The sequence below is a fragment of the Lepidochelys kempii genome, chromosome 1, assembly GCF_965140285.1.
Source record: "Lepidochelys kempii isolate rLepKem1 chromosome 1, rLepKem1.hap1, whole genome shotgun sequence".
In the NCBI taxonomy this organism is placed as follows: domain Eukaryota; kingdom Metazoa; phylum Chordata; order Testudines; family Cheloniidae; genus Lepidochelys; species Lepidochelys kempii.
Window position 1 is genome coordinate 265,740,000 of NC_136380.1, and position 18,889 is coordinate 265,758,888.

General features: G+C 43.4%; 2 protein-coding genes across 6 annotated transcripts in view; one reads left to right on the plus strand and one right to left on the minus strand.

The window, feature by feature from the left end:
* Positions 1 to 761: 761 nt before the first annotated feature.
* ARL1 (ARF like GTPase 1) lies at positions 762 to 10,844 on the plus strand. 3 transcript variants are annotated; one of them, XM_073327398.2, is made up of 6 exons: positions 765 to 1,053; positions 4,833 to 4,970; positions 5,736 to 5,817; positions 8,614 to 8,725; positions 10,252 to 10,430; positions 10,648 to 10,844. In XM_073327398.2, exons 1-6 carry the CDS (start codon positions 1,050 to 1,052, stop codon positions 10,676 to 10,678), a joined length of 546 nt encoding a protein of 181 aa, XP_073183499.1. In that variant the 5' UTR covers positions 765 to 1,049; the 3' UTR covers positions 10,679 to 10,844. The 3 variants fall into 3 exon arrangements, with proteins under 3 accessions (XP_078707229.1, XP_073183499.1, XP_073183500.1); XM_073327399.2 differs by lacking the exon at positions 765 to 1,053 and adding an exon at positions 1,261 to 1,448; XM_078851103.1 differs by lacking the exon at positions 4,833 to 4,970 and having other exon boundaries at positions 762 to 1,053.
* A 939-nt stretch (positions 10,845 to 11,783) lies between these two features.
* The window catches only part of UTP20 (UTP20 small subunit processome component), an 82,169-nt gene continuing 75,063 nt past the window's right edge, over positions 11,784 to 18,889 (minus strand). For 2 of the 3 annotated variants that reach the window (XM_073327390.2, XM_073327389.2), the window contains exons 56-62: positions 17,965 to 18,097; positions 16,517 to 16,713; positions 16,056 to 16,127; positions 14,650 to 14,913; positions 13,376 to 13,502; positions 12,488 to 12,633; positions 11,784 to 12,309 (exon numbers count right to left, since the gene is read on the minus strand). In XM_073327390.2, the coding sequence (XP_073183491.2) occupies positions 12,154 to 12,309; positions 12,488 to 12,633; positions 13,376 to 13,502; positions 14,650 to 14,913; positions 16,056 to 16,127; positions 16,517 to 16,713; positions 17,965 to 18,097 (1,095 nt within the window). In that variant the 3' untranslated portion in view covers positions 11,784 to 12,153. The remainder of the gene's footprint in view (positions 12,310 to 12,487; positions 12,634 to 13,375; positions 13,503 to 14,649; positions 14,914 to 16,055; positions 16,128 to 16,516; positions 16,714 to 17,964; positions 18,098 to 18,889) is intronic. The other variant, XM_073327391.2, reaches the window with a different exon arrangement.

Consider the following 18,889-nt stretch of genomic DNA (forward strand, 5'->3'; position numbering starts at 1 on the left):
GAATATCTGCTTCATAAGAAAGGCAAGCAGAGTGGTAAATCTGTCCTCAGCAATTTTGATTCATCTCACTTGGTATTAGACCTCTAACCCAATAACCCAGTAATATTTGTTCAGAGGAGGCAATGTATATGGTACTGTTTATAGTATGAGCTGAGGGATGGGAGAATAGATTCTCTTCTGCTTTGCAGCTTTTTGAGGTGTACGGTGGAGGACAGAACAACAGTCCTGGCAGGATGCACAGTAGTATAAATACTGTTTGCAAAATTACACTTCAAAAAAAAAAAAAAAAACCAACCCTCTCCACGCTTCTGTTGTACCCTTCCAGGGCTTTGAAGGCAGTAGACCAAATTCAGAGTGGGTCCTTCCCTGCTTAATGTTTTGTCTTTCAGTCCTTTCGTCCCCTTGTTCTGACACAGGATTGTAAGAGGGTGCAAGGCACTAGCCCTGCTTCTGACTGTCCTGAGTAAAAAGTGGGGGCTGAAGGCAGGGTTGCAAAGACTGGGTGGGTATGACTGTAAAGCTGTTCCCTACCCCCTGCCTGTGAACCATGCCTAAAGGGGGACGTGCTGCGCCCTGCACCGCTCCCCCCCTTGGGCCGGGGGCAGCGCTGAGGCCCGGAGCCTTCCCGGCTCGTTACAACCCTCCGGGCTTCTAGCGGCAAGTGGAGGAGGAGGAGGAACGTGGGTAGCTCCGCCCCTTCCCGCTAGCAGGCCACGCCCCATTTGCGCCGAGTCACCCCTCCCCTCCTCGGCACTTCGCAGCGGCTCTAGCGCCCGGGTCCGCAGCCGCAGATTCGTCGCTTCGCGTTGGTGGGAAGAAACCCGGGCGGAGGAGCGTCCCTGGCCCGCGGGATTAGGGAACCCTGCGCGCGCTCGACCCCCTGCCCCCGTCAGCGGCGGGGCCACGGGGCCCCTCCCCCACCGCCTCCAACTGGCTAAATCTCGACTCTGTGCCGAAAGTGGGAGGCTGCGGGCGGCGCCTCGTTTACTTCCCGCAGCAGGAGCGACTGAGTCGACGTGGAAGCTGGTGGCGGCGGCGGCGGCGGCACCATGGGTGAGGACCGGGGGGCTGCGGGGACGGGTCTTGCTGGCGCTTTGCCGGGCGGCGCGAGACTCGGCCCCACAGTGCCGGGCGAGGGCCCGGGCCGCGCTGCTGCTCGGGGGCGGGGAGTCGGGTCACCCCCCCCCCGCCCTTGGCGCCGGCAGGGGAGAGAGGAGGGGAGAGAGGGGAGTGGGAAGTCCCGGCCCGGCCGAGGCGACTGCGTGGGTCGGTGCCGTGGCGGACTGTGCCATTGTCGCTACTTCAGGGCGCGGTCCCTGGCGAGGGTCGGGGGGAGCAGGCAGAGCTTCCCTTCCCGGAGCCCCCAGCAGCGGCCGACGCGCCCGCTTAAACGCCGGTCGTGTCTTTACAACGGCCTTTGGGAAAACCGATGTAAGGGCGCTACAAAGGTAAAGCTGGGCCAGAGGCTGCACCCGCAACCAGAAGTTTGTCAGGGAGGCTCAGTGGCTGGGGCACTGAGTGGACTGGGACCCGGAGCCATGGGTTCAGTTCCCAGCTCTACCACCACTTTACAGGGTGACCTGGCCAAGTCAGTTCCTTACCTGTGCCTCCATTTTCCTATCCGTTAAAATGGGGATAATGATACAAAGCTCCTTTGTCACGATGGGTGTAAAGTGCTGTAATCTCCCTGTCTAGTCCCAGTGCCACAGTCTCTGCTGATCTCTCAAGTAACTTCATCTGATAGTTCTTCGAAACCATACTTGAGACATTGCCATTTACCTAATGCAGTACGGCATCTATTTGAAGGAAAACAAAGTTAAATGCAGCTTTATATGTTCTGCTCTGTACAACTGAACACCAGGAATGTTCTTCAAAGTGTTGATGACTCTACTAGAGCTATCAACTCAATATTTGATACTATGGGTGTAAAAATACAAAGAGAATCTGAGATGGATATATTGGACTGAAATAGAATCTAGTAGGATTTATGCAGACACAGCAATCATTAACCACAAACAGTAGTATCTCTGGTTGTGAAGCAGTTTCCGATCAACCTTGCTTTTCTGTTGATCACACTTCCTCAAAGTGGGTGTATTTCTAGTGGGGCCCTCTAGGGATTGGCTCTTGGCCCTATGCTATTTAACATGGTTATCAGTGACCTGGAGGAAAACATAAATTCATGATTGATAAAGTTTTCAGATGATACACATATTGGGAGAGTGGTAAATAATGAAGAGGACAGGTCACTATACAGAACGATTTGGATGGCTTGGTACAAGCTATTAGTGTATGTTTTAATACAGCTAAATGCAAATGTACACATCTAGGAACAAAGAATGTAGGGTATATTTACAGGATGCGGGCCTGTCCTGGAAAGTAGGGACTCTGAAGATTTGGGGGTTCTAGCGAATAATCAGCTGAACATGAGTTTGCAGTGCATCATGGTGGCCAAAAGAGCTAATGTAATCCTTGGGTGCTTGACCAGGAGTCTCAGATAGGAGCGGACAGGTTATTTTACCTCTGCATTTGGCACTGGGGTGTAACTACTACTGGAATTACTGTGTTTAGATCTGATGCCCACAATTCAAGAAGAATGAAATTGGAGAGGATTCAGGGAAGAGCCCCAAGAATGATTAAAGGGTTAGAAAACATGCCTCGTAGTGAGAGACTTGAGCTCAGTCTATTTGGCTTAACAAAGAAAAGGTTAAGTGGTGACTTGATTACAGTCTATAAGTACCTACATGGGGAACAAATATTTGATAATGTGATCTTCAATCTAGCAGAGAAAGGTATAGCAAGACCAGCTGGAAATTGAAACTAGATAAATTGAAATTAGAAGGTGTAGATTTTTAACAGTGAGGGTAATTAACTGCTGGATCAATTTACCAAGGGTTGTGGGGGTTTGTCCTCACTGACAATTTTTAAATCCAGATTGGATGTTTTCACTGAAAGATCTAGGAATTATATTGGGGAAGTTCTGTGGTCTGTGTTGTACAGTAGGTCAGATCATGTGATACCAGTGACCCCTTCTGGCCTTGGAGTTGATGAAATCATTTTGGGCTGGACACGTAAGCAATATCAACTGGAAATAAAATTAGATTTAAAGCTTTTTGTTACCTCATCCTGCCCCTTTTATTTTCCTACCACTTTGTGTTTTGACAACCACTTTGAGACCCACATAAATAAAAGGGGAAACTGGCTATACTATTTCTCACAACTTCCAATTCTAGTATTAGGTGTTATAAATATAGTAGGTAAAATAATTTTCAAATAGAATAGTAACTTTAAATTGGTGGTGTCCCTTTATGTACCACATCTAGAATATTGTGATCTGATCTCTTTTTAGGCAGGATATTTGCAAAATTGTTGACAGGTTGCAGGAGGACATGTCCCATCCACCCAAAACTTCTTATTGTCAGGCTTGTAAAGTTAAGGGGAAAGAATTATCTCGTAGATATGCTAGTTATATAGCGAGCAGCAAACAGACTGCCGGACAGATTGGATGTGGAATACCAAATAAGGATGTTACACATTAGACGATTGACACAAAGTTAACTGGAATGGAGTTATGAACTAAGGCCTCACTTCAAAAATAGTTTTATCGCTTGTGTAACAAAACTCAGCTTGGGTGGTGCACTCTTTGGTCCTACAAGCATGCCTATTCTAATCGTAACAGTTTGATGTAAAGTTTCTCATTAATTTGATTTAGAGGTGTCGCCTATAACGTCAAATTTTGAACCTAGCCCATCTCTTTAAAGCTCTGAATTTAAACTAACAACTGTCTAGAATGTATTCCACGTGGATTAAAAGACTTGTCTTGAAAAGGAAGTCAGGTCATTAACATCTACGCTAGTTTGCAGTATTGTACTGTTTCTCTCTACAGTGGAAATGAAGACAGTTGAAGCTGTCGCTTAACAATCTGTCTGTTCAGCCACCCTTTTCCTATTCCTGTCCCAGCCTAGGTCAACACTTCTGAATGTGGGTTAGACACCTGTTTGTATACGTTTATTGTCAGTACACTTTCATAATCTTTAACATTAAAGACATGGCTACACTTAAAACACTGCAGCAGTGCAGCGGCACCGTTGTAGTGCTTCAGTGAAGACACTGTTCCGCTGACAGGAGAGCTGCTTCCATCGGTGTAGTTAATTAACCTCCGCAAGAAGGAATAGCTATGTCTCATTGACAGCATTGTCTCCACCTGTTGAGCTTCTCTTGTCAACATAGCGCTGTCTACAGCAGGGGGTTAGGTCGGTATAACTGCATTGCAAGGGTGTGAATTTTTTCAGACCCCTGAGTGACGCAGTTATAGTGATGTAAGATTATAGTGTAGACCTGGCCTCAGTTAGCATATATCAGACTATACAGCATGTACCCTATTAAACTAGTAAGTGTACGTGTGGGTGGGTCATACTGAAGGAGAACTTAATTTCCTTTCTAACATCAGGTTTTGAAGGTCCCTGTGTAATTTAGTGCACCAGAAACATAGAGGGCAATAGAAAAAGGAATAAGCATTTGCTTCTCTACTGGCAGATAGTGAACTAACAGCAGGAAAAATTGCTTCTGACACCTGATCTTGCTGACTGAGGTCAAACTTTTGGAGAACAGGAAGGGGTAGGTGTGATTGAGCTGGCAGGTATGTAACTAATCAACAGCTTGAGCTGTTTTCACTTCCCCTGAAGGGAACAATCTAGTAGTTCAGACTAGTGGATATTTTTAAAGCAGATATACTTCCTGGTGTTCAATAGGACACGTTGTCAAAGCTCTCTGACTTCTTAGTGTTAGTGCTACTGTAACATGGTACTGAAATTTTGTTTCTGTTCTGTTTTTAGGTGGCTTTTTTTCCACTATCTTTTCCAGTTTGTTTGGCACTCGGGAGATGAGAATCTTAATCTTGGGACTAGATGGGGCAGGAAAAACAACAATTCTGTACAGGCTACAAGTTGGTGAAGTTGTTACCACCATCCCCAGTAAGTGCTTCTCTAAAGACTAACTGATCCAGTGAAGATCTAATACATACACTTTCTTTGTTTATGAAGTGTGCATGCACAAGGTTTGGTTTAGTTAATCGGTGATCTTTAGAAGTTGCTGGAACCTCATGTATCCTTGTTTGTGTGTCTTCCCATATGCAGCTACACTGAGAAAGTATTTAATGCTGCTAACTACAAACTAAAGTGTTTAGCCACACATCTGAATTTTGTTACCATAAGTTTGGTAGGTTCTTGTTATAGCATTAATGATGGCAGTCCAGCAAAGTCAAGCTCTCAAATGTATCTTTAACATGAACTCTCTGAAGGCTCTGTTTGTCTACACATCAAATTCTCTAGACAGGAAAGAGAAAGTTGTGCTAAATTCATTTTTGCTCTGTTTACGTTCATTCTCACAGGGAAAGCAGGGGTCCCTGGGCCTAAGCTTTTGTTATAAACAGCATCCTTATTTAAAACAACCATATATGTACTTTTGTAACTCCACAAATTTTTTAAAAGTTACTTTTATTTCTTTTAAAATACTGCATTTTATCTCAGTCAAAGCATAGTGCATTTATTTGATCATAAAAAAAGCAGCTAGTAACATGATCTATGAAGAAGTATGGACTTAACTAGCTGTGTAGGCGTTAATTGTACTTGTGAGGATTAAAGATTCTAGCTGAAGTTGGAATGTATTACAGCTCCTCTCTTGCTGGAATGTTCTTCCCCAAGAGCAGCACTAAGGTAGTCTCTCTCTATATATTTCAGCAATTGGTTTCAATGTTGAGACAGTAACATACAAGAATCTAAAGTTTCAAGTCTGGGACTTGGGAGGACAGACAAGTATCAGGTAAGAAATTTCACATTACTGAGACTGATACGGCATAACCAATTGGAATGAACGCCTGGGACCTGATATTCAGAAGTGCTGACAACATAGAACTTTGGTGGGAATCTTGGGTGCTCTGTACTTCTGAACATCAAGCCCATAAATTTGATTTTTAGAAGCATTCCAGTTATGAGGGGATAGTGGTTGTATGGAATGTTCTTAGGTTTGGTTTGGCTAAATACATTAAACTTTGCAATCGAATTTTCTGATACAAAATACAGAAACTTTATCTGCATGCAAATAAAAATGTTAAGGAAATAAGGTCTTTAAATTTTTTCTACTAATCTATGCAGTGTTGAGATAATAGAAGCTGGTTATGCTTAGCTTTATTTCCATGCATCTTTGAAAATATCTCGACATTTTAGCATGTTAGGCTAAAATGATAAATAGGGCTGTCGATTAATCGCAATTAACTCAAAAAAATTAATCGCTGTTTTAATTGCACTGTTAAACAATAGAATACCAATTGAAATTTATTAAATATTTTGGATGTTTTTCTACATTTGCATATATATTGTATTCTGTGTTGTAATTGAAATCAAAGTGTATATTTGATCATTTTTACAGTGCAAATACTTGTAAACAGGGGAAATAGTATTTTTTAGTTTGCCTCATACTAGCACTGTAGTGCAATCTCTTTGTGGCGAAGGTGCAACTTACAAATGTAGATTTTGTGGGAGGGGAATGTTATATAATTGCACTCAAAAACAGAACAATGTGGAACTTTGGAGCCTGCAGGTCCACTCAGTCCTACTTCTTGTTCAGACAATCGCTAAGACTAACAAGTTTGTTTGCATTTGCAGGAGATAATGCTGCCTTTTTCTTGTTTGCAATATCACCAGAAAGTGAGCGCCGGCATTTGCATGGCACTTTTGTTGCTGGCGTTGCGTATTTGCATGCCAGCTTTGCTGAACATTCGTATGCCTCTTCATTCTTTGGCCACCATTCCAGAGGACATGCTTTCATGCTGATGATGCTCATTTAAAAAAAAATGCGTTAATTAAATTTGTGACACAATTCTCCCCTGAGGAGTTCAATGTCTCCTACTGTGTTTTACCCACATTCTGCAATATATTTCATGTTATAGCAGTCTCGGATGATGACCCAGCAGTCTCGGATGATGACCCAGCACATGTTCTTCATTTTAAGAACACTCTCACTGTAGATTTGACAAAACACAAAGAAGGTACCAATGTGAGATTTCTAAAGATAGCTACAGCACTTGACCCAAGGTTTAAGAATCTGAAGTGCCTTCCAAAATCTGAGAGGGACGAGGTGTGGAGCATGCTTTCCAAAGTCTGAAAAGAGCAATAGTCCGATGCAGAAACTACAGAACCCAAACCACCAAAAAAGAGAATCAACCTTCTGCTGCTGGTGCCTGACTCAGATAATGAAAATGTACATGTATCGGACTGCACTGCTTTGGATTGTTATAGAGCGGAACCCGTTGTCAGCATGGACGCATGTCTTCTGGAATGGTGGTTGAGGCATGAGGGGACATGAGTCTTTGGCGCATCTGGCACGTGGATGTCTTGTGATGCCAGTGGCTACAACAGTGCCATGAGAACACCAGTTCTCACTTTCAGGTGACATTGTGAACAAGTGGGCAGCATTCTCCTGCAGGTGTAAACAAACTTGTTTATGCGATTGGCTGAACAAGAAGTGGGACTGAGTGGACTTGAGGGCTCTGAAGTTTTGCATTTTGTTTTTGAATGCAGTTTTTGTACATAATTCTACATTTGTGGGTTCAACTTTCATTATGGAGAGACTGCACTACAATACTTGTGATAGGTGAATTGAAAAATACTATTTCTTTTTTTTACAGTGCAAATACTTGTAATCAGAGTACTGTACACTTTGTATTGTGTTGTAATTGAAATTAATATATTTGAAAATGTAGAAAACACCCAAAAATATTTAAATAAATGGTATCCTATTGTTTAACAGCATGATTAATTGCACAATTACTTTTTGACAGCCGTAATGTTAAATTTAGGAATGGGTAACAAATTCCTTTGAAAATTTTAATGAGTAATGATATAGTACAACCTTGGGAATGTGGTCATCTCTTGCAGTAGATAGCCTTTTGTGGAATCTTGTTTGCCGTGCTTCTTTCAAAAATAGACTTTTACAAACTTTAGTTGCTAAAGATCAAGAACTACTTTCCTCAGATGCCAACCTCACTTTTGATCCTGAATAAAATACTTCAGTAGGCACAATTCTTCTAAAATGAAGATTTAATTGGGAACCTAGTTAGTTACTAGTCAGTTTGAAGGATCAAATCAGGTCTTATTTTTTGTTTGCTTTAATTTTTTTGCCTTAATAGCAAAATCCACGGCAGATGCTTTTTGCACAACTAGTTTTGTGAAACTTTATTTAAAGCTTAATTGGAGTTTTCATGGTAAAAGACAGGGCTTAGAAACACTTAGCTGAAATATCTGTAGCACTGCCCCTCAAAACAATGAACTTAACTTTGGCACATCTTCATTCTGCCAATAAATAGTTGTCCACAAGTAGTTTTACTCCCTTCTTCTTTGAGTAATAGTGTTTGGAGTGGTCTGCTCCTTTCCTCCCCTTTTAAGATACTAGTTGCCTTTTAGGCCACTTACCTGGTGGGGACAACTTGACTCTCCCTGAGCAAGTTTTTTTTTTTTCCAAGCATTGGCCATCACATTGTTATAATTGCCATTGTGTTGGGTTCCTTTCACTTAGTAAAACTAAACTTTATGTGAACTAAACTAGCCTGTTCTTTTCTAGGCCATATTGGCGGTGTTACTATTCAAATACAGATGCAGTCATTTATGTAGTAGACAGCTGTGATCGAGACAGAATTGGCATTTCAAAATCAGAACTTGTTGCTATGTTGGAGGTAAGAAAACAAAGATGCCGTTTAGATAATTAAGATACTAATTGCAGATCTTTCTTCTTAAAACAAACCAGCACCTACGACAATGAACTCTGCTTGGAATCAAGTTGTCTTACATCCTTAGGAAGGAAGTAGCATATTACAGTAACTCTTCACTTAACGTTGTAGTTATGTTCCTGAAAAATGCAACTTTAAGTGAAATTGTTAAAGGAATCCAATTTCCCCATAATGTAAATGGAGGGGTTGGTTCCAGGAAAATTTTTTTTGCCAGACAAAAGACTCTCTCATAATATAAACAGTTTAATAGTGTACACAATAATGATGATTGTGAAGCTTGGTTGAGGTGGTGAAGTCAGAGCATGGAAGCAGGAGGGATATTTCCCAGGGAATGCCTTCCTGCTAAACGATGAACTAGCATTTGGCTCAACCCTCAAGGGTTAACACATTGTTAATATAGCCTCACACCCTACAAGGCAGCAGGAATGGAGGAAGGAGACACATCATGGCAGAGAGAGTCGTGCATTGCCCCTTTAAGTATGCTGACCCCACTCTAAGTACGCTGTCTTTTAAGTAGATCAGCAAGTTCCCTCCATTGGGACCCTGTCATGACTCCCGTCCCACTCTGTGGAGATGAGGTACAGGAGTGGGGGGCAGCAGACACCCTAACAATAGCACCCCTCTTCCCCCCCCCCCCCTGCACAGCAAGCAGGAGGCTCCTGAGAGCAGCTCCAAGGGAGAGGGCAGGAGCAGCACACTGCAGCTGGGGGAGAGGGACAGCTGAACTGCTGCCGCACCGCGAACTTAAGGGGGCTGCTGGTCCACCCTGGTTCCAAGCCCCCACCAGCTAGCTCCAATAGGCTGCTCTTTCTGCAAGCAGTGGACAAAGCAGGGAGCTCTGCCAACCAATGTTACAAGGGAGCACTGCACAACTTTCAACAAGCATGTTCTCTAATTGATCAGCAACGTAACAATGTTAACTGGGATGACATTAAGTGAGGAGTTATTGTACAAAGCTTTTGACTGCAGAATATTTGCAATATGTTTAATGCCAGTTCAGATAAGCCTTTGTGTGGGCACTAGCCTGAATATAATCTGTTACTAGCATAGCTTCTTAGTGCTTTGTCATTATTCAAGGTCCAGTTCTGCCAGCCTTAAACTTAGTGATATCAGTGATTTTAATAGGATTACTTATGAAATTTAGTATCTTATGATGCAAGGGTGGCAGAATTGTGCCCTAATTTAATAAACTTTGAATATCTTTGTTGGCCCAATGAATGATAAAAATCTATACTTGGATTTAAAGTATTCTGTAAAACAGTCTGTTTGTTTGAAACTGCTTTCTAAGGGAAACGGCATCAAATTTTAGTTTAGGTTTACCAGTAAGTCTAACTTTTACTTTTGAAGGATTTACTGTATATAAAGACTGAAAACTGAAGTTTTCTCTACATTGAATAAACCTGTAGTTTGCTTTAAATTCTCTTGAGGTCAGGGGAAGAATATAGAGTTACTTGCATAGATTTCTTTTTTAGGAAGAAGAGCTGAAAAAAGCCATTTTAGTGGTGTTTGCAAACAAACAGGACATGGAGCAGGCCATGACTCCCACAGAAATGGCAAACTCACTTGGCCTACCAGCTCTGAAGGACAAAAAGTGGCAGATTTTCAAAACCTCTGCAACCAAAGGCACTGGGCTTGATGAGGCAATGGAATGGTAACTGTTTAACTCAAGTCTTGATAACTAATGCTGTTATAATGTTCCTCAAAAGGATCTAACATTGGATATTTTTGGTGCTAATTTTAACTTTTTTTCCAAGTGAACAAAGCATGAGCCCATAGGCTACATGATTATTCCAGGGCAGCATGCACAACTTCTCAGCATATGGGAAATGGAGTCTTCAGTAAATAAACTCGCTTAATTTTTTCCTTAGGTTGGTGGAGGCCTTGAAGAACCGGCAGTAAAAACAACCTTGCCACATGATGGTTAAACACATCCAAGCATCCCTTTCGTCAAGCAAGTTAATGCCACGTACTGTAAATAGAACTGAGGGAATTGACTTGTCTTGTAAACATACACTGAACCAACTGAATGTCTGTCTGTATTATATTAAAATACTCCTTCCTTGCTCTCCTTTGTTATGGTATGTACTTATGTTAATTTGTATGGAAGACTTAATTGACAATAGACTGACAGGTTAAAATAAATTTTTGTTATGAATTTTAGTAGCATCACCTATTTTATTCATGTAAACACTAAAATCTTTGAAGTCTAAATATTTCTGTTATGTGCATGTCCCCCACTTGAAGCCTGTCACCTGTTTTGAGCTACTTTAGAGTGCTGTTAGAAACTCAACGGAGCATTAGTGCTCACTCTCATAGATCATCCCCACTTCTTAGTCATGAGTTGAAAAGCCCCCCTGGAGATGAGGAAAGTCTACTTTAGAAATTAGTATCTAGATGTTCAGAGCTGGAATCTCAGCTGCAGGATATATCTAGCAGTCTTCCAGATTTGAAGCAAGTGCAGGGTTTTTTGTATTTTAACACATGATGGTAGCAAGTTTTTGTTTGAGCAGATAAAATATTTTTCAAAGATGCTGTCCCACAAATGTTACTATTGCTCAGTCTTAGAGGCTAGGACTGAATGTTACCTTAGGTAAGTGATAAACTCCCTGTAGCTGTGCACACAAGGTATTTAATGTGATGTCCAGACTACAGGAGTGCTCATTACCCTACTTTGCACCATTTCAAGTTGGGGATGGGTGAAGTAGCTTCCTTCTCTTTGTGTTAGGAGTAGTTCTCCCCCTTGGCAACTTGGTAGTTGGCAGAACCTTGCTCCTTTCTATGGTCACATTGCAAAGTTAAGTGATTATCAACTGCCCTTGTAACTACCAGAGTATTGGATGTAGCTGCCTTCTGCTGTAAATAAGTGGAACACTAACTCTGCTGTTACCGCTATTCTCTGTATTCATCCTTAACCCAGAGAATATTTAAGGGACTCGCACGGCTTTTTATGGTAGATTTCATGTGCGCAGCATACCTGAAAGATCAGGGTGGAAAACTGAACAGGTGCTTTCAAGCATATTTAATTAGAAAAATGCACAGTCTTAGTATATTAAACTGTACATTCATGTGTTTCATATTTTACTCATGCATGGCAAGTCAGCCTGTTGCATTCTCTGCATGAAAGGAGAGCAAACAGCTTGATGGTTTTTACATAAGATCTGTGCAGACTTTACAATTAATTACAATTTAAATACATTAAGATTGAACTCATGTAAAAAAAAAATACTGAGAGGCTGTAGCTCTCTACCCTGTGTTAGGTGTTGGAAAGAAATTCAGTGCTCTGAATATCTCAGCAAGTAGAGTCCTCCAGTACTGCACAATCAGGTTTATGTGTCAAATATATACATGACCATACAGCTGTTTCCAAGTATGTTTCATTCCACCATTGCTAAGTCTTTGAGCGCATGGCTTCTTGGTTTCTTTGCCTTGTAGCCAGGGCGCAGGAATTCTATTTTCCTCTTCCTTGCTTCTATTTTATTCTTATGTTTCTTCAGCTTCTTCCTGGCAGCAATGTCAGGGTTCGCTACAGTCTAATAAAAAGCAGAAATTAATTTTGTGCTTTTCAAGAATATGGTGATGTTTAAAGCAGACATTGTCCCTTTAAAAAAATCTTTCTGATCAAGCACCTCTGAAGTAAGGTGCTGCCTTTAAAATTTCTAGTATTGTTTTCTACTAAAAGGGCAATCAGAGTTGAGAATAAAGTCTTACCTGCAGTGCTCTCTGTTTTTTCCTGATAGCCCTCTTCTGACTAGCCTGTTTCTGCACAGAAGCAAAGGCAAGTGAAAAGGTCTCCAGGCCAACTAATTTCTTGAGCAGTTCTATGATTTCCTGGGATAGGTTCTTCAGTGTTGGATCTAGTAAAATAAAGAGATGACTTCTTAAGTCCTCATTCTGAAACAGTTTACTTAGAGGACTCTGCTTGTACATTACTGATTTCTCTTCTATTTGCATGAACACACACTCTAAAAGTGAAAATTTGTCTTTGATGCTTATTTTCCAATGGCCTAACCTGCATGTAACATTGGAACTTACCCCCAGACAGCATGTTTCCTGTAGAAATGAATTGCACATTAAGCAGTGTTCAGGAACGTGTTAAACAGGAGTTGCACTGTCTTTTTTTGGCCATTTTTCAGTGAGCCACAATGGACAGTACTTATTCAGGAGTGTCATGGGAGGGGGAAACAGCTAACAAGGGCAGAAACAACTAAGGAACCTTTCATACACTTCAAGAAGTGTACTCCTGCCTCCAGATCTTAGCGCTTCATATTTGTAATAAGCTTGCCTATTTCCCAACTCCCCATCGTAGCTCTGTGTGTGCGCCACACCTCATGGTCACCATCTTTGTCGGTCAGTCTGGTTATATCACCTTTCCCTCTGCATGAGTCCCCTTCTTCCATCTCATGTTCTCACCTGCATCACTGCTTTCCCCATCTAAAGCTCCTCTGCTGCACTATCCATATATGCTTTAGCTTCCACTCCCTGAATGAAGGCATCTGGGTGTGAATGACAGAGGGTGTTTGGATTGGGGCTGTCTGCATGGACAGTGCAAAGCAGAACAGAGCCAGTGCCATTTCCTTAGTGGGGTTTGGCACTTACCTTGTTCTGCGTAGGTGCTACTCAGCTCTCTGTGCAGAGGGGTGATGATTGTTGGAAGGTATGGCTTGATCCTGTCTTTCCCAAGATCCACTGCTACAGCTCCAAGGAACTTAAAGATGCAAGTTCTCTGAAAGTACAGACATGCCAGAAATGAGAGACTGGAAGGGAAAAAAACCCACAGCTCTGGTTCTCAAACCTTTTTTTCACAGACTACCTGAAAATTGTTGAGGGTCTCGGCGGACCACTTAATGAACTTTCCAAAAGTTGTTTGTACCATTAGCTAACTATTGTAAAGTGCTTTGGATAAAAGCGCTAGATATAAAAAAAACGTAATAAACATTTTTTGTTCTACAAATAAAAGCGCACAACTCCTATTTTAATAGCAGTAGTCTTACCTTTCTAAGGGGATAGATGTGCCCTCTCCTCTGCTGCAGCAGCCCCCAAGCTGGGGCGTCTCTCCCCAGCAGCTGCAGCCCAGGAAAGTCACCTCTTTCTCTCCCCACCGCAGCCCTGCACATCCCAAATTCCCCCCTCCATGTACCCCCTATTTCTCAGCATCTGGTCCATGCACCTCAATAGTGGAGCCACACAGGTGGGTGGCCCTTCATTCTCTCATATGCTTCTGCCCAGGTGCACACCTTAGAGGGAACTGCCCACGGCCCACCTGTACGGAGCTTGTGGGCCACAGACCACAGTCTGAGAACCTCTGCCCTACCAAACTGTCACCATGAGCTGTGTGGCAGCGGACCGGTGGGGAAGGTAACACTTGTGACCCTGGCTAAGGGAGAGAGGGTGTGTTCTGGTGCTGCATGGGAGCACCCCAGGCAGAAAGAGGAAGATGGAACTTTCCCCTACATACCTGTCTGGACACTGAGCATTTGTTCCAGGACACACATGGCTCCCAGCATAAAGAACAAACATTCGTGGAGCATCCTGCCTGACCAATTCATTCAAAGTTAAAAAACACTAATGTAGAGAAGGTGGAGGCCTGGGAATGAAAGGAGCAGGGGTGGGGAAAGAAGGCAGAGCAGGAAGCAGAGGGAGGGAAGGCAGAGCAGAGAAACAGAACAGGGACTCTCTACAGCAGCAAGCTCCATCATCTCTCGCTACTCAGAAACTTTTATTCCTCCTTAGCCTAGCACCCACCTCCAGCACCTGCCTCCCAGCAGGCACCCCAAGCTAGTTTCTGAGGGGCTAAAGGACAACATTGGTAGGCTTTCCACCGAGCAGCTCCCAATGCTGTCAAATGGAGGGAGGGACAACACAGTTCTTACCTTCACAGGGTTTTTAGGGGAATATGCTGCTTCTCGCTTTGCCATCAGAGAGAGTCTTTTCATCACCCACAACACTGTGGCTGGTCTGCTTTTCTCTTCTGCTTCGCCTTCCTTCTCTTCCTGAGCAGATGCTGCCTTTTCACCTTCGTCTTCAGAAGCATCCTCCTGCCCTCCCATTTCATAATCTTTGGTCTCCTCCCCTTCCTCTGAATCTGGGACCAGAAGGTAGAGAACTCTGGCCACAAACAACAAGTTCTTTATAACCTTCAACAGTGAAAAGAAAAACCAATTGAGTGGCCAGTACGGACCCTGGGGCATGAAGAAGGCAGGTGAGAGGTTTTAAAGAGGTTGGGATTATCAAACCCAAGGGAGTGCAATTCATGTAGACCGCTGCACACAGCAGAGCAAGTTTTGCAAGTTTTAGAATACGGACATCCCCCTTTGGGCCCAATCCAAAGACCATAGAAGCCAATGGAAAATTCCCATGGACTTCAGTGGGCTTTGGGATCAGGCCCTTTGAGAGGAAAATGTATTAAGGCCAAACAGTTCAGAATTATGCCATAGCACATATCAGAGAGTTATCTCCAGCGCCCTTCCAGAGGCTGCCCTGGGAGCTGGTGGAGATGCTATGGTCATGCCCACATTCTTCCCCTGGAGATGGCTAGCGTCCATAGCAGTGCTCAGAGGGAGCAGGCTCTGTGTCTAGCCAGGACCTGCAGTGGGAGTGCTCCTTGTGGCCTGCCCAACCTAGAGCAGAATCTGGCTCGCACTGGGTGGATCTAAGCCAATTCCAACGGACATCAGAACTTCAGCTCAGCCATATAGCTCAAGCTGAGTGCAGAAGGATCGGTTCACAGCAAGCAGGCAGGCTTCGATTCTCCACCCTGTCTGAGCTGTACTTGCAAGGGGGGAGTGAGTTGAGCTGGCTGCAGGGAAGCTGGTTGTAGCTCCATGATTCAGAGATGCCCAGCCCACCATGTGAGGGCTGCACAGGACAGCCCTGGGAGCTCAGGAACCTTCTGCCGATGAAGGACCTGGTATCACGGAGCCCCACTCCAGCATACAGCCTCCACGCGCTGCTAGGCCTCCTCTGCCTCTCACGCTAGATGTGACAGGGCAGCTCAGGTGGGTAGAGGCAGCGCTACGGCTGGCAGATTTACATCAACAGAAAGTTCCTCCGCACAGAATTTTCCACTAGGCCGTTTGCATAAGTGCTGATCTCAGCTGACCAGAGAATCTGGTTCTCTGGCGATATTTTATCTTCGCCTCAACGTTCACCATTTCTATGGCACATAGAAAGTGTTCCGCTTTCTAGCCAAGAGCACTCACGCTTTCTGTAGGGATAGTGGATTATCCCATAGTTTGGTCTATACCCCCAGCAGTTTGAAACCTACTCAGACTCGTACCTGCTCTCCCAGAGACTGATCCAGGAACTTGGACTGCAGCTGGTGACAGAACGCTAAAGCAAGTTCCTTCATCTGTGGAGAGAAAAGGAAGTTGGAATTCTTTACATAACAGGGAACATGCAGGATGATGATGTAGCCCAAGGGGTTACTTTACCATCCTACAGAGACAGTTCCCAAAGGCTAATGGGAGGCCCAAACACTTAGACGGGCTAGAATTCTTGCTCAGAGATACTGATCTTCATGGGAGCCTTTTTGCTGATGAGGGCGAGACCTAAGGGAGGCAGTCTGCAATCCTATGGGAGAAGCCTGCCAACAATCAATACAGAGCAGTGGAGAGCGTCCAAACTTTAAACACAAATGGGAGACCAGCAACTAATGCTACTTTGCATTGCGACAATCAGAAACACCAGCCAGGCGACAGACACTGGCTCCGGGGAGGGAATCAGCAGGAACATCCTTACCTTTTTATCCAGCTCATCTGTGAAGAACCTGGTCGCTGCTGGCTCCACCATGGTTTTTTTGCTCTTGCCTGCCTTCCTCTCATTCCATTTGTTAACAAGTTCCTCTGGCTTGTGAGAAGCAAACAACAAGCCAAAAATCTGAGCAGCAGTCAGCCACACCCAGCTGTGAGGGTACCACAAATGGGACTGAACGTGACCTTCAGGGGAAAGAAAAAGCTTTTCAATCAACATAACCCTTTCCATACGAGAGGGGGAAGTACCCAGGCACCTCTGCAAGGTTGTAAGCATGCCCAGCATATACAGTTATGGGAACTGGAGTCATCATTGTTCATGCTACAGTCAGGAGGAGAGTACTGTAAACTGTGCTGATCTGTTTTGAGTTTGACTGCAGGCTTCTGGGCCACCAGCCACCCCAAGCCAGCCCAGGACGGCAGGGAACAAAAGCTGTGGCCATCTGAGAGCCCCCTCCAGTGCATAAGAACAACACTCCAGTAGGCTACAGCAATGCTCCCATCCACGAACAGCCTACATTAGTTTAAGTGCTGTGGTTTGGAACTCTGCTGTTGAGTATTTTTTTAAACAAGGGGCTGTTCAGTGACTTCTCCTGTGAGCCATGTTGAAGGTCTCAGTCCGGTTCTCAGGGGACAGGTGACCACGCTCTAAAATCCATCACCACTGGCAACCTTATAGACAAGTTCAGCAAAGAAGCCAGTGGTTGCCCTCTCTCCCCTAGAGCTTCTATCTCCAGCCACACACTGAAGGACAACAGCGGCGCAGCATGGGGAACTTTGCATCACCTCTGCCCATGCTGCATCCGTTCCGTGGATGAATTCCGGACCTCCAGGCCTATCAAAGACGCCTGCTGGGATTTCTAAAAAGACCCTTGGAGGCCTGTTGTTCTTTCAGACACAATCAATCCAATACAAGCCCTTTTCAGACTGCGAGAGAAGCAATTAAAAAAAAATACAACCCACCAATGCCACACGCCAAAATGAGTTAGCTTAACGTGTCAGTGCATCACTTACAGCCAATCAATAAAATGGTTTTGAGATGGACCTTCCAAACACACACCCTGTTTAAGAGCTGCTGTGCCACGTGTCACCTGTTCACTGGCTGCTATTTATGATCTGACAGAGAAAACCATTTTTCTTAGAGAACTGAAAGCTGTACTCTAAGGGGATGTAATTACAGCCAAACAGGCACCAGTCTGGATTACCCAAAATAGTTCTTAGCAACCAGAACAGAGAGGCAGATCGTTTTCACTGATTGTCTAACCTTTTCTATTAGCATCTGTTCTTTCACTAGTAACTGCCATATATTATAGATGCCTCTTCAAAATGCAAATCGTACTGCACAGATCTTTGTCTGTTTGCATCAGGGCAACCACAACTACACAAATTACCAATAATCTTAGTTCTAATACAGGAGAAAATATTATTCATACTTACGCCAGATATTGCTCAAAATCTCATTATGTTTGGTTAACAGAATAATGTTGCATTCCTTGATTAATTTTATTATCAAAGTAAGAAAACTGAACAACAATCTGTCTGCTGCCTTTTCTTCAGTCTCTTCTGTTATCTAAAAAGAAAAATAAATCAACAAAGAGACAGTTACAATGGCTGGCTAGAATTGTACAGAAGGGCTTATTTTGTATGTTTAATATCTAACTGATGGCTGAAGTCTTCCACATTGACCCCTATGACCACTTTATATTTACTATATGAATTTAGTGTAATGAGTCCATTAAAACTGTTTCACAAGGATTCAGTTTCCAAAGGAAGATTGCCGTGTTGCTCGTCTCTGTATATATGTACATGCAGGCATATGTACACAAACACACTATATCATTTATAACTAGTACTTAATCCTCTCATGAACTAGGTTTGACTTTATTGGTAACAGCTGTGAAGCACCGTGTTCCTGTTAGAGTGACACAGTGTAAATTGCATAGTATTAAACTGCTTCCTGCTTTTCATCAGCTCTGCAGCTATCAGTTTGACTGTAGTAAGCCTGCTTATCCACAGGATCATTAGGGATGTACATGTAGTGATTACAGTGTCAGCAACCATGTCAGACTAATCCAGTTGCAGCTGTAGTTGTCTCACATCACCTGGGTCTTCCTTGAGCTCTTCTATCTTGTTCAGCGTTTTGGCATTCCTGATTAAATACATGGCAGCTTCTTTATGACTAGTGATTAGTATCACAAAGTGCTCACCAACTGATCAGAATCAGTGGAAGCCATGTAATCTGAAGCCAAAACAGATGCACTGAACTGACTTTCATCATATAAACCAGTGACTGAATTACAGGAAGGGAATTGTACTGAATACTTTAATATTTTCTATAGGTTAAATGAAGAATCACAGTGCA

Excerpts from the sequence above, each read along its gene's own strand:
- ARL1 (XM_073327398.2), top strand. Across the intron at positions 5,818-8,613 it reads GGAGGACAGACAAGTATCAG|GCCATATTGGCGGTGTTACT; the intron begins GTAAGAAATTTC and ends GTTCTTTTCTAG. Across the intron at positions 8,726-10,251 it reads AACTTGTTGCTATGTTGGAG|GAAGAAGAGCTGAAAAAAGC; the intron begins GTAAGAAAACAA and ends TTTCTTTTTTAG.